Here is a 15,584-nt window from a genome sequence, read left to right as displayed (position 1 = left end):
ACTCCCAGAGAAGCTGCGGTGATGATTTAAAAAAATGAAAAACCAAAACCTGTTTAGAGAAGGCATCAAAACACAACACTCCCAGAGAAGCTGCGGTGATGATTTAAAAAGTGAAAAACCAAAACCTGTTTAGAGAAGGCATCAAAACACAACACTCCCAGAGAAGCTGCGGTGATGATTTAAAAAATGAAAAACCAAAACCTGTTTAGAGAAGGCATCAAAACACTCAAACAGGGAGGGTCCTCTTTCTCCCATTGTCTTTTCCTGATCCCACTATTCTAGTTTGAAAAGACAAGTTGCTTGCGGCAATGTCCTGACAGAAATGAAACAATCTTTACCCAGGCAATGGGAAGATCTAATTGTAATCCTCCTCCTCCCATTATACATTTACATATTCATTAGCATATTCTCGATTTCCAGCAGCAAGGCATTTGGCTGCTGGATTCATACCTAGCTGACCTGGCATTGCTGCTGGATTGCAGCCACAAAGGGGCTGTTTTGAAACAAGCTAGCTTGGGCACCAGCATCAGTACAGGCTAATTCACCCTACCAAGAAGTTTAATGACTCACTTCTGTGGGTCTTTTACTTAAGGCTGGACAGTTTACTGCACGGTCTATACGAAATCCTACCTGAAGACAATTCACCTTTGTCTTGATTGACTGATAGTAAAGCATACATATACTAACACTGATATTATATCCAAATCCTGGAAAGAAATTCACCCAGAGATGCAATAGGAATCTGATCAACACATATATACCAACATGTATATTCCTTACAAATGGAACCTTAGAAAATGTGGGGGTTTAATTCTGATTTGCAGAAAGAAAAGCAGTTCACTGTAAAACAACTTTCTGATGACAAAATCTATGTTCTATTAGAGACAGATTCATAGGTGCATAATATTGGCATTTTAGCTTAATTATTTCAAAGCCTCTAATCTTAATGTAGAAAGTCTTCTGAAAATAGATGCCAGCACTGCTTTAGTAACACAGTTCACTTTGGGGCAATGCAAATAAATTTTTCCAAATGAGTCGTAGCAGTAAAACATTAAAGCTTCATCACTTAACAGACTTAGCAAATACAATGACCCACAGAACTTCATCATTCAACTACAATGACCAAATTCACCAAGCAATATTCAATTTAAAGCTAATATTTATGGTTCAGGAAACTGAGCCACAAATTTTTTTTTAGAAGGAACTAGCATTTGGGGGGAGTATTGCTGGAAGTATAGGCAATTGCTGTATTTGCTAGCAGAGGCAGAGTGCTACACTAGACATACCAGACATAGCTTCTCTACTATATAAAAATAAACTAACAAAAGCTGGCAACTGTAGGACCAGCATCTAAGTTCCAAAGCACAGCTTTAGACAGCGGCAGGTTGGAGCTGATACCTGCTCTGTCTTAGTAACAAAGGCTTCCTTTGAGCACATATATTTAATTTTGATAGCAAGAATACTGAACAACAAATCTGTCTCCATCCTCAGACACCCCCATCACAAAAAAAAAAAAAAAAAAAGAGCACAGCACCCAAATAAATTAATTTTAACACTGTTATGGAAAACTACCTGTTTTTCTGACCATCAGTTTCTTTACCTCTAAAATAAGAATAATCACAGCTGTTTAGAAAAAGAATAGTTGATTATTGTATATTTTACAGTAGCTCTCTGTAACAGAAGATGACTTCTCCAAGCAATGCTGTTACTTGGAGAAGCAGTCACATTCCTCTCAAGCAGCTGGAAAAGTTCATTATCTGCAACAAAATAAAGACTGAGTTTGAATCCTCCCCAATACTACCAGTCTGCAGGATGATCAAATGGGCAATCCAGCATGTAAAGCTAATATTAAGGAATAAAATCAGGAACAAGAATTGAAATAAGTAGCACGCACTATGCACATACTGTAGTATATCCACAAAGAGACTAGCAGCTGCTCAGTGTAGTATGCAAATGGACTCAGTCACAACTGAATCTTACAAAAACAGCAGGTCACCTGAAAGCATTCCCAGGAGCAAAACCTTTTTACTCAATAGCTACTAGCCAACTTAAATTTCCCTTTCTCAGCAGTTCTCAAAATAATCAACATCTCATCAGAGTGTACTGTATGCCAAAACACCAAATAATACAAACACACATGCACATAAAATTCTCATTAGATTTCAATTTGAAAGCATTTTGCTTATGGAAACAACACTCCATGACATATAGCAAAACTGTAAAGAGCTTCTATATTAAGAAGTTGCTGGCACACTTCCACTTCAGTGGATCACTTTCAAATCTTAATAATTTCACAAAGCTTGTTTTCATTGAAATTTGGCATACTGACTCTCAAACTAAGGTATAGGTGAGCTGTTTTGTATTTTTTAACAAGATATTTAAACAAAATGCACAGGGATATTTTCAAGAGCTGTTTCCAGTCTTGGACAGAATACAAAAACATTTGCTAACATAAAAAACTATCACATCAGCAGGAGATGCTAGGATCTTAAAATCTGGCCAGGACACTGAAGTTGTTTGTCAGTGGCTCAGTGAAAAAAGCTTTTGATGTAGTGTGTGACTTTTAATTAAATAATAGTCCTCACAGACAAAATTAATATATGCCCACATAAGCAAGTGGGCAAGTTCAGTGCAGTGTCGGGATACTGACATTGGTCAGAGTGTATTCTGGCTCGCCTTCCTCCTGAGCTGTCCCTTCTCTACCTGTACATGCAAACACACTGTTGCAAACACTACCAGCCAAAGCCCCTCAAGCCTCAGCATTAGAATACCCAGCTGCCTTCCTATTGCCTTTCTGCTGGATGGTGAACAGTTACGGTTTCAACAATGTTTAACTGTAAGTGTACAAATACTTTTTTCTTTTTAGATGCAGGTTTTGAGGATTGGAGGGAAAGAGGTTGCCTGAGGCAACTCATCAACTATGTCTGCTTTGAGAAACAGGTCAGTCCTTGAAGTCACTATTGCAGCACCAAATCTGTACTTGTTCACATTCCACTAAATCACAGAGACCACACAGCTGCTTTTGATGTCCGGTAAGTGGCACTGAAACCAAATTTCAATGTCTTAACTGAAAGACCATTCCATGTCTTTTCTTGCTAACAACAGATATTGTTAATTTCATTTCTGACCTCTTCCTACTTAATAAAACATAAGTGTTTTTCACCTAGTACCTCAAATCAATAGACAACGAAATTAAAGGTTTCTGTAATTTCAAAACCTAAGCAGAAGGAACCAATACTCTAACAGATGAATAAAATGAAAAAGAATCCAAAGAGAATACACACATTGGGCAAGCACAGTAGTTGCTGACTTACTGTTTCTTTACCCTCCTCTTTGCAACTTATTTCTTGGATCCTCTCCAAAATGGCCTTCTCAGAAGGTTTAACTATTGCAGATCCACTGCTGAGTAGGGTAGCAATTTGCTCTTTAAAAGCCACTAAAGAGCTCTGAGCAGTCCTGGCCTCTTTTCTGCTGCTCTTCAAGCTTCCATCCAGCTCACTGGAAGATTTCTTCAGATTGTGCAGTTCCCGCTTTGAGGCGTCCAAAGCTTTCTGGTTAGCAGTCAGTTTATCTTGGAGGTTTCTGATCTCCATCTCCAAACTGTGTCTCCCTATTATAGCACTGTCAAGATCCTAAAATACATGAAAGATTAAACCAGGCTTTTAAAATTTGTTATAACCCCTCCCCTCTGCACACAACACAGGGAATAACTCAGAAGCAGGTACTGCAGACAGAGAAATTAGGACCCATATTGCTCATATGGGCTCAACATCAGGGCTTCATAGGAGAACTCCCACTGAAACTGATGAAAGCCCAAAGCCTGCTGTAATCACACTATAGATTAATGTCTTGCAGTGGTCTGCAAGAAGTAATACATGCATAAAATTTGCAGGTAAACAAAAAAACAATTTCTTATTGTAAAACTATTGCTATCTTATTTTTGCATTCCGATAATATGACTTAGAAAACAAACAGTGAACAAGATGTAAAGCAAATAAAGCCAAAGTACTACACTTCAGAGGGCAAAGAAAAGAAAAGAAAAGAACAGAATATTTCAGTTGGAAGCGACCTACAATGATCATCTAGTCCAACTGCCTGACGAGTTCAGGGCTAACCAAAGAAAATACACACAAAAGAATACACACACAAACTCTTTGAACATAGTGTCCACCCAAGGGTGCTGAGGGAGCTGGCAGAGGAGCTTGCCAAGCTGCTCTCCACCATTTATCAACAGTCCTGGTTAACGGGGGAGGTCCCGGACAACTGGAGGCTTGCCAGCGTGACGCCCATCTACAAGAAGGGCCAGAAGGAGGATCTGGGGAACTACAGGCCTGTCAGCCTGACCTTGATGCCGGGGAAGATTATGGAGAGGCTCATCTTGAGGGCGCTCACAGGGCACACACAGGATACCCAAGGGATCAGGCCCAGCCAGCACGGGTTCATGAGAGGCAGGTCCTGCTTGACCAACCTGATCTCCTTCTATGACCAGGTGACCCGCCTAGTGGATGAGGGAAAGGCTGTGGATGTTGTCTACCTGGACTTTAGTAAAGCCTTCGACACTGTCTCCCACAGTATTCTCCAGGAGAAGTTGCCAAATCGTGGCTTAGACAGGTGCACTCTTCGCTGGGTAAAAAACTGGCTGGATGGCCGAGCCCAGAGAGTTGTGGTGAATGGAGTTAAATCCAGTTGGCGGCCGGTCACAAGCGGAGTCCCCCAGGGCTCAGTTTTGGGACCAGTCTTGTTTAACATATTTATCCATGATCTGGATGAGGGGATCAAGTGCACCCTCAGCAAGTTTGCAGACGACACCAAGTTGGGCGGGAGTGTTGATCTGCTCGAGGGTCGGAAGGCTCTGCAGAGGGATCTGGACAGGCTGGATGGATGGGCCCAGGCCAATTGTATGAGGTTCAACAAGGCCAAGTGCCGGGTCCTGCACTTGGGTCACAACAAACCCATGCAACGCTACAGGCTTGGGGACGAGTGGCTGGAAAGCTCCCCCGCAGAAAAGGACCTGGGGGTGTTGATTGACAGCCGGCTGAAGATGAGCCAGCAGTGTGCCCAGGTGGCCAAGAAGGCCAACGGAATCCTGGCCTGTATCAGCAATAGTGTGGTCAGCAGGAGTAGGGAGGTGATTGTCCCCCTGTACTCGGCGCTGGTGAGGCCGCACCTCAAATCCTGTGTTCAGTTTTGGGCCCCTCACTACAAGAAGGTCATTGAGGTGCTGGAGCGTGTCCAGAGAAGGGCGACGAAGCTGGTGAGGGGTCTGGAACACAAGTCTTAAGAGGAGCGGCTGAGGGAGCTGGGGTTGTTTAGTCTGCAGAAGAGGAGGCTGAGGGGAGACCTTATCGCTCTCTACGACTACCTGAAAGGGGGTTGCAGAGAGGTGGGTGTTGGTCTCTTCTCCCAAGTGACAAGTGACAGGACTAGAGGAAACGGCCTCAAGTTGCGCCAGGGGAGGTTGAGGCTGGATATTAGGAAAAATTTCTTTACTGAGAGAGTGGTGAGACACTGGAATAAGCTGCCCAGGGAAGTGGTGGAGTCACCATCCCTGGAGGTGTTCAAGGAATGTGTGGACGAGGCATTGTGGGACATGGTTTAATGGGCATGGTGATGTTAGTTGATGTTTGGGCTTGATGATCTTACAGGTCTTTTCCAACCTTAGTTATTTTGTGTGTGAAGAGAAGAATTAGAGGTGATGTCTGAGATCAGCTTACCTGAATGTGACAAAAGTTCCTGAGATTATTACACACAGAAATGGGAAGTGAGGGGCCAAACAAAAAAAGATGATGACGTTTAGACAGCATAAAAGAAGGTGGAAATGCTCATATACCAATTTCACCTCAAAGAAGAAATCCTTAGATGGTGAAACACTCAGAAAAATTTTCAAAAAGGAAATAATTCTGAGCTATGTCATCTTCTGAAGAAAGCAAAATCCCTATTATCATAAGGTCAAATTTGCCTGAGGAATAGAAGAAAGCCGATGAAGAGCTATGTGTCCTTCCACAGAGCCTACAACTGCCCCCGTCTGCTGCTCAGCTGGGCTGTCGACGTGCAGAAGCATGACTGGGGAAGGACTAACGGGATGGCGGTTCTATCTGGTATCCCTGTAACTTGTTTTGATTTTAAGAACTCAGTCCCTTGCATTTCAGTAGTAATACACTTGAAGACAATATCAACTTCAGTAGGGAGACAGGGTACTGTAAGACAAGGCTACCTGGTGAATAGCCCGTAAGATTTACTGCTCAGGGACATCCTCAGATCTTTGGCATTTTGTCATGGTTCTCATTCAGCCCCTGACATCCGTGATCCTTTCCTTCTAAGCCCAGAGCTTTTAAAAGTTATTTCCCTTTATCTTCTGATGAATCAAGACTTGGTTTGGAAAGAAGAAAAAATAGCCAGTACATATATATCTATATCAGTTGTATATAAAATATTGACCCAACAGGGCAGAGCAGACAGACAGAACTGTGTATCCTGACCCATGATGCAAAAGCAAATGATGATAGAAAAATGAAAGAAAAATAACCCACCTAAACATAAAGAAAAAAAATCACCTCTCTCGTTCAGTCAGCTTGTGAACATCTTTCCTTTCCCCACAATACCAATTCTTAAGAGTGCTTACACATTCATATACAAGAATAAAATTTGCAGTGAAACCAACTAAAAGAATAGCAAAGACTAAGTCTTCATTCCTCAGGTTATTATATGATCGATAGGAATAAATGGGAGAGAATATTACTTCCCACAAGACACAAAATTATGCCAGAGGATGGCATATTTATAGAAAGTGATTTAATTTCTCTGGAAGTTTCTGTTTTTTAGTAGAGGCTCAGGAAGTGGATCAATATGAACGAAGATTGTGTACATTGAAGTTAAATAGTTGTTCCCAGAGCAGCTGTGAATACGGTGACCACTCAGGGGTCTCTCAGGGTCTACATGTGCTTGCTGTGTAGCATAGTATGTCATTTGTATTAATGGAGTACATGACAATCAAGAAGTAAATCTGGGAGTATTTATGTAGATCAGCAGTGAGGATGGACAAAAAAGGAGTTTGGGAGGCACCCTTGGAAATAAAATATAAACATACAATACTAAAAATACTAAGATTTTTAAATAGCTTCAAAAAGGCAAACATGCAAACACATAAATAAAACAAACCAAAATAAACCCTGTCATTTAGGAAATTATTTGTTACTATCCCTTTCTAATGTAATTGTAGAACTCTCTTGGAAACAAATGTTGGCACAATTCTTTGCCATATTCTCTTTTTTATTCTAAACAAGTCCTATTAATAGAAAATTCCCACCTGTGCTCAGAATTACATTACAGTAATTACAGCAAAGAATAAAGAGTGGTTTACTTCAATTATAGTTTTCAGCAGTGTGTATTTTTCCTTTCACAACATCAGTGCAAATGCAGTTTGCCAGTACCAGGAAGCTTACCCAATTACAATCTTGTTTCAAATTGTGAACATCTGCAAACAAACACAGTTGAATGAAAAGATCAAGGTATAAAATAAGGAACTGCAAGCCTGTTGATGCCTAATCATTAAAAAAAAAAAAAACCAACAAGCAATTTACAGAATGAAAAACCATAAAACTCAAACCATCAAAATTCTGAACAATCCTCCTTGAAACCTCTCTTGAATGGACAGCATTTACACCGGCTAGCTTCAACAAGCTTCAGCCTGAACGTTGAACAGTATCCGGAAATTTAAGGACTGTGACACGTAAAGGTGGTATCCCAACTAGAAGCAAACCCCTAAGAGCTTAAGTGATCAGTGCAGGTGGATAAAACAATTTCCATCCCAGAAGACTGAATGGATAGAACCACAACAGCTCGTGTTTTCTTTTTGGCTCCTCAACATTTATGGCTAATGTCCCATGGCTCTGAGTTATAGGAAGGTTTTGGTATGCAGCTTGTAGGGTCAAAAAAGCTACCCAACACTGACACATAACAAATTTTGAAAACATGAATAATTAAGGAAATTGGTGTTCAAAGAAAACAGAATTAGACATTAGGTGGATTTACCCAAGGTAGACCATGTCAATGACTGGTTGTTAAACAAAAGAGATGTGGCAGATCTACCATGACCATGCTCACCTGTGGACATAGCAAGCAGCACCAAAGGTTCTTCAACTATCTGAGACTGGGGAAAAAGGACTCATATGGCACAGTGCTGCACTTAAAGTTACCCACTCAGGCTGGGATGCAGTCTACCGACATTCACCTGCTGGCACCCTACCTGCACTAGACTAGAGAAGATGTAAGAGTACCCAGACCATTGCACAAGACACTGGCAAGGCCTCCCTCATGAGAAATCGTGTGTTCAATATTAGGTCAGCTGCATTCACAGAAAACGCGTTCAAGTTGTAACAGGTGGGGAAAATTACTTCTGTCTTAAGCAGAGAGAGGGACTCTTGTAAGGAATGGCTGAAAGAGGTGTATTTAACACTGCAAAACAAAGTGAGGGATATATGATCACATTAAAGAGGCAGACAAATGAAGGAGAGCAAACAAGAAGGGTAAGAGCTTTTAAGTAATAAGTCATATTAATACGTATCCTCACTCTGTTGATCTGTTAAAGCTGTGATAACTCTTCCTTAATATACTGTATTCTTTCATATTTCACAAGATTTCAACTAGCATGTCCTATACACATATAAGGTCTGTTGGTCTGTCATTTCATCCAATAATCATATTTTTTAAAGTGGATACTAGTCAAATTAGTCACTATTTCTGAGGCAGGTTTAAGTATCATATTACATATTATAATAAATAATTAATCTATTTCAACTTTAAATTTCTTTAGAACATGAGTGAACACTACCTACTCCAAAGTGATTCAGGTGTTCAAACTCAGTTTTCCAGAGCTTTGAATTACCTCCTCTAGTTCTCCCTTCCTAAAGAACAAAAAAGAAACAAAAAAACCCCACCACACAACACAAAACCCATGCAAACAAACAAAAAACCCACGAGCACAACTGAAGCAGGTTCAGAGAAAACACAACAGGTCCACATCCCAAAAGCCCTGTAGCATTTTATTATGGTTGTAAGTAAGCACAAATTTAATTGCTCATTTACCTAACCATAGACTGCAAAAATGAAAATCTTCACTTTCATCTAATCCAATAGATTAAAACAGGCTGTTAAAATTTTTTTTCTCTAATTATTTTGCATGTATGACATTACAGAAATATGCCACACCATATGAAAAAAGCCACTATCGTGGCTTTGCAGATGAGGTTATAATAATACTGATTTTTATCTCCAGCACCAGCTTTCATCTAACTTCTAAAGAAAAAAAAATAGCAAAGAAGGTACCAAAACTCTCTTGTACTGAAATTTTTGGTCCTAGGAATGGCTTTGTTCAATTTTAAACTGCCTAGCAAATTTATTTCTATTTACATGAATTTTTAAAATCTGTGGGCTTCCAATATGAAAAAGTATCCAACCACATTTTCTTATCCAATTACATGTTGGAATCAAGCTCAGGTGCTTGCAAGTTTGGCAACGTTTAGTTTCAGGAGCTCTGCAAAGGTTTTCCCACAAAACACCTGCAGAAGAGAGGATGGCATGAAGGCTTCCCTTTCCACTGAGCCCTTTCAAGAGCTATGAAGCTTTAATTAACAATCTTTCAGGAACCAGCAGCATTCATTTCTGTCTTTCACTGTTTCTACACACAGAGTAGCTCCTAAAACAATTTCTCACTGGAAGGGAAACTGAACCACCATTTGCTGTTCAGGTTAAAACAGAGGTTGCCCCACAGACTGCACATAGACCACAGCCACCTAATCACACAGTCTGTATTACCCAGCAGCCCTGTGGACAAATTATGCGGACGTACTCTTCCTGAACCCCATTAATCATCTCAGCTGTGGCTAAAGCAAAGGGCAGCCGCACCAAAGATGTTAGAGGAACTCATTCTCTCCTGACTCAATGTAAACTGTTGTAGTTTTTCAAATAAGAGGTTATCAACTAGGGAAGCCTCTATAGCTCTTCCTTAATTAGTTATCCATCAAAATTACAATGATATTTAAGTTCTGTTATTAAAATACATTGTATCAATTGTGCACACTGCATGCAATTTTTTAAGATGTCAAACAAAATTAATAATTTTCACAGAAACACTTTGAGAAATTACTCTTCTGAAAGCTATTTTCGTACTTGATATCAGCTTTGCACCTAACATGTTCTAGGGGAAATCCCAAGCCCACTTAAACTGGTGACAAAAGTTTCACTGACTTCTGTGGAGTCAAGATCTCACTGTTTGCTTATAGAACAAAAGAAAAGAAATTCAAAGGCACTTTTAGTAACAGTGACATTGTTTTGCTTACTGTAAAGACACTGGCTTTTTTCTCAGATTTAAAAATAATTAGAACTTTAAAATACAGCAAGTTCAATCTGGAATTTATGGAAACATGAAACCAAATATTTGCTACAGGAAAAGAAAAAAATTCAGCAGAGAAATGAAACACAAGTTTTTCACTTCCAATGAGATAAAGAGACCTACAACACTGTAAGAAGGCATCTACAGAGTTGAAAGCTCATGAGACAACTGAGGCTCTGTGCGAAGAGTTTGGACCTTTAACAGCGACCGACACACAGAGACAGTGTCCAGAGCCTTACCTGGACGTCGGCAATATAGCTGTCCCATGTACAGAACTGGAGGAATTACTGATTATTTTTGGTCAAAATTCAGTAATAATGACAGGGCCATCTTCTAAACGGCTTTCATGAGATTTTTATGTGAAACATTCATACTGTATCATATAGTAGCAACATCAGCTGGAAATTTGGGGCTTTTGGGCTTTCATCTATTTTGAAGAGCAGAGTATTTAGATTAAATAATTTGAGAGGATTTTTAGACCAGAGAAGGATATTTGAACTTATATCATAATTATTAATACTGGCACCTCAATCAGCAACAGGGTCTCAAAATACCAAGTCAATTACACATACATACACAAAAAACCCCATGTTACGTTAACAGTAATAATAAGGTTTAAAAGAGAATGTAGGTATCTTCCAGACGACTTCTTACACCAGCCACATCTCCAGTTACCACTGTTACACCACAAGGACTCTAAACTAGCTTGCTCTTATCTCCCATCTTGTCTGATGATTCAGTCTGGAAATATTTGTGATGCCTGCTGAAACCTGTCCTAATATGTATTTTCTTAATGACATCTTATAAACAAAAAAAAGTCCAGGTTCTAACTGAGCAACTCATTACTTTATTTATCTATTAGGACAAGAAAAAACTAAAATCATTTGATTGTGTCTCCTACAATCAAAGTATTTGGGTATATTCTAAATGTAGGCATGTTTCTCAAGTTTACTCAATTTCCTTAAATAATAAGTTTATATTTTAATTAGCTATGCTTTCATACAATCAATTGATTATAATATATTTATACTGATTAGATGCTACTTTGATAGATTTTATTCATTAATAACATAACAGCGAAGATGTGAAACAGAACAAGCCAGTTTACTAGTTCTTGTGGTTCATCAATGGCAATGCTGTAAGAAAGGCAAATTCATCTGGAAGAATATATGCATCTTCTATACCTTAAATAGCATATAGGAATGTATTAAATATTGGAAAGAAACTTGTTTAGAGCAAATAAGACATTTTTAAAGACCTACAGACATTCTCAAACAATGTTATAATTCTGTAATTATGATTATTACCAATAATCACTGTCTGGGCATACAGAAAGAACGGGTATTCTGATTCTCAATCTAGAAATCTGGGCAGCATTTAAAAGTTGTTTTCCATCAAATGCAAATTTGATATCCAGCACTGCCAGAATAAAGGTATGAGCAATATTTACAGAATTACAGGAGCAAGCTCTTGCAATATTTAGTCAAAAATGTAAGAAGTTTAGAATTCTAGAAGAAAAGTAATATGTTACAACAAAAACAGCATGGTGGCTTGCTATTGTTACTTATATGGGTTTCTGCTGTTTAATATTGTGATGCAGTGAGGCTGAGAGGGGAGTAGATAAAATTATCATTCACTTGCTAATGCTGCTCAAATGAATACCAGCTAACTGCAACAAATACTCAAGCATCAAATATACTAAAGAACACTCTGAATTACTCTCACATATTAACCTTATAACCTGCTAAAATATTGCTTGAATGTACCCAACTTGGCTTTCATTTTCTTCATCAAGAATTTCAGAATCTACAATCTGTTTAATTGATCATTAGATAGCTGCCTCCTCTTGGGACATAAAGAAAGGCACCTGGTCAAGAGAGGGAGTTCAGAGAAATCCCAATGAGCAGGAGTGAAAAACTACCTCGCAAGAAAAATTGGTAACGACTCAGAGAGGCGGCAGGGAACAATGCCATGGCTGAAGCTTGCTGCAGAGACTGACAGAACAGTGTGATGGCCTCTATACTCTTAGGAAGAATTTTGAGAGAAAACTGAGGGAAACGGGCCACCATCTCAATCTGTAATACCAACATGTTTGGCCCTGGGAGGTTCAGGCAAGCACAGGCAAGAATCACTTGTAGTCAGTATGTGCTGGGTAAACTCTGCTACAGGCAATTCCATTAATTAAAGCTCAGAAAACAGTCCAGGAACGTGCCACCATGTGTGTGTGCCTTCTGGCACAGGAACAGTATGGATTTTTGCTTTTTGCCTTCACAGGGAAACACGTCACAACACATGCAACTCTGTTCATGTGCTTATTTAAACCGTGCAGCAAAGTATATGACGAAGTCAAACTGACTTTATACCGCTGATGCCCTTCCTGTAACCTAATAAGACACCCATCAGGGGAACATGGGATGCTATACATCCTCCTTTAGATATGTGGATTTAAAGTATTTTCGGCTTTTTACTTTTTTTTTTTCAGTACTAAATTTCTTAATATGGTTTTGCGAACACAAAACCTTCTCAATAGATGTACTCAGTATCTGCAAATTTAAGTAGGTAAACTGAAACAGGACTGGAGGAGTCTGCAGCCTCTAGATAAGCCCTGATGGCACACAATTTGTCTGAAAGGCAATGCTAATAATTTAGCAAGACATTTCTGTAAAATGGGTTAAATAAATTATGTATTTGGCATATGCACAATAACGATAGGAAAATATATTTCATACAACTAGTTCAACTTTGGATATGTTTTGGCAGTCGGAGCAAACCTGCAAAACAAGTCACAAATTAAGCCCTCATCTTGGTTTAAAACAACTCCTGATTGTGGCTTACCTAGTGAGCAAACTGCTCTTACTCACACACCTGTGTTTGAAGTGAAGTACAGGAACAAAATGTTCTCAAAAAGGGCCTGTTTAAGTTTTCAGTGCAGGTTCTCTCATTCCCCTTTGAGTCTTAGAAAGTTTTACACAGCTTGGTAAGAAGTATTTTCAGCAGTAAGTAAAATTTATGACCCTTGTGGTACTTAACATTTATCTTCCCCACAACAAATTCTGTCTTCTCCAGGGCACACTGTCAGCTATTTATCATCTCCTAAGTATTTTGCTTACAACCAAATCAGAACACTTTATCCTTTAAAGTGTATGGTGGTGGTCTTTTGTTCAGGAAAAAAGTAATGGCAGGGGGTGGGGAAAATGTTATATTACATTTGAAAACTTATTTGCACAAGGTTGCCTTTATGTTAAAAATTTCTATAAGCTCAGTCACACACAACTCAGCTATACATTTGGCAGTCTAAGTTATTTTCTTAAGCTCTGGCCATCAGCTTTAACCATGCTGTTCTGGTACCTGTAGGAAATTTTCATTATGGTTTTAATAAACTGCTCACTTTCCACAGTTATCATTCAAAGTACAAAGTAATAAGAAAAACTGCTGCAGAAGCTCACTTCGTTCGTCCATCCTTTGCAATGTGCAAAAACTCCTAATGGTGAGTTCTCCTGGAGCAATTAAATCCTTAAATCACATCCTTTTCCCTTCCAAATCATACCTAGGTGAAGTTGGTGAATACTTGACTAACAACTTAACTTACATTTCTCATTTCGGCATCATCCCTGCTGCACAGATTTCCTCTATGGGTTCCCCACAGCAAAACCGTGCTTTCCTGCAAGAGCCATCCTACTGCCTACAACTTTTTGGATATGAATCAACTGAATAGTTACAGTTATGAAATACAAGTTTATAACGCAGTGAAACAAGATAATCTAGGGTGTCTGGAAACAAAGAGACTTTACTTCTAGTTCCATAAGAGAAAGAATAAAATAGAATCCTATTAATTCCTGTCAATTTTTCATTAGAATTTTTAAAGAAACTAAATAGAAAAATCCTCAGAAAACTTGCAATATCACATAAATATTATTTAAAAGTGTATTTTTAAACTGATCCATGCTTGTGCCTCAGACATATTCATTAACTCTATATGTTTACACTGCTTTAAAAAACATCTGTTTATTTACCTGTTTGTGCAAGCACAGCAAAGGCTACAATAATATGAAGGAAGCAAAGATCTAAATTTACAAGCATCATCAGAAGAAATCAAATCTAAATCAGACCTATTTTACACAATATTATTGTTTAATCTCCACACATGCTCAAGCTTTCAAAAAGTTAAAAATAACCTTAGGAAAATGTCCTTTTTAGGAAAGACCCTAATTACCGGAAGTCTTTCAGAAGCATTTTTTCCTCATACGACTCCTATTGAAAATTAATTTGTAATTTTGAGAAAACATTTGAAAACTAGAAAAACATATACATCATGTAATTATGTACCTTACTAAATTTTTTCATGTCTTGATAGTATTCTGCTGCCTTTTTCTGCTCCTTGGTCATTTCTGAAACAAGCCTCATGATAGTTTCTCTACTAGCTTTGGACTCCATCTCATGGACATTGATAGCATCTTGAAGAGCAGCAACCTGGTCTTTTAGTGTCAGATTTTCTTTACATATTTCAGAGACCTAGAGAAATCATTTGAGTATTACTAACTTTTTTAAAGCACTTAACAATTACATATATTCATCCCAGTACACCTGCTCCTAATCATCCCAATAGAGACATGGTGTTTCCAGTGACCCCTAGGTCAGATTTATAATTGTACTCTACTATTCCTTTCTAAAAAGAGTAGAAAAACAATTAAAATGAGAACTCTATTTCCATCAGAAACCCACGTTAGTGTAATGTGGTTCAGATTTACTCCCACACAATCTCTATGATCTATTAAACAGGTGGAGAGCTACTGTCACTGCATATCTGCACTTGATATGAAGGAGGTCAGAAAATGAAAACAGGTCATGTAACTGACTTCATGCAAAAAGCAGACCATTTCAGTTTGGCTCATGAAGATTTATGTGTCTCATTTGGAACAAGAAACCAAAAGCTGCATTTTATGCTTGAAACTTTTTAGGCATGGGGAGATTTGAGTTACTAACAGCTATTTCATAAGCATATTCAAGGGCAGGGCCAAATACCTGATGGGCTGCTGTTCTGAGGAGCCGACACCTTGGAAAAAGGATTCTAGGGCTGTTTTGGTATGTTACACTATTTCCAAGAAGTGGAATAGATGAGTGTGGGCACTTCAAAGAGTGCATAAGGAAAAAAAAAAATGTACCCTGACTCCTCCTGGCAAGACATTTATTAAGA

The 15,584-nt window shown here is 38.8% G+C and overlaps 1 protein-coding gene across 2 annotated transcripts in view; it reads right to left on the bottom strand.

Moving 5' to 3' along the window:
• Window positions 1–15,584, bottom strand: part of LOC104250304 (damage-control phosphatase ARMT1) — a 62,399-nt gene that overhangs the window by 14,123 nt on the left and 32,692 nt on the right. For both annotated transcript variants that reach the window (XM_059835425.1, XM_059835427.1), the window contains 2 exons: window positions 14,717–14,902; window positions 3,315–3,632 (listed from right to left, as the gene is read on the bottom strand). In XM_059835425.1, the coding sequence (XP_059691408.1) occupies window positions 3,315–3,632; window positions 14,717–14,902 (504 nt within the window). The remainder of the gene's footprint in view (window positions 1–3,314; window positions 3,633–14,716; window positions 14,903–15,584) is intronic.

The sequence above is a fragment of the Gavia stellata genome, chromosome 2, assembly GCF_030936135.1.
Source record: "Gavia stellata isolate bGavSte3 chromosome 2, bGavSte3.hap2, whole genome shotgun sequence".
NCBI lineage: Eukaryota > Metazoa > Chordata > Aves > Gaviiformes > Gaviidae > Gavia > Gavia stellata.
The sequence above is the reverse complement of the archived record's forward strand: the minus strand, read 5'-3'. Positions and strand labels throughout refer to the sequence as shown.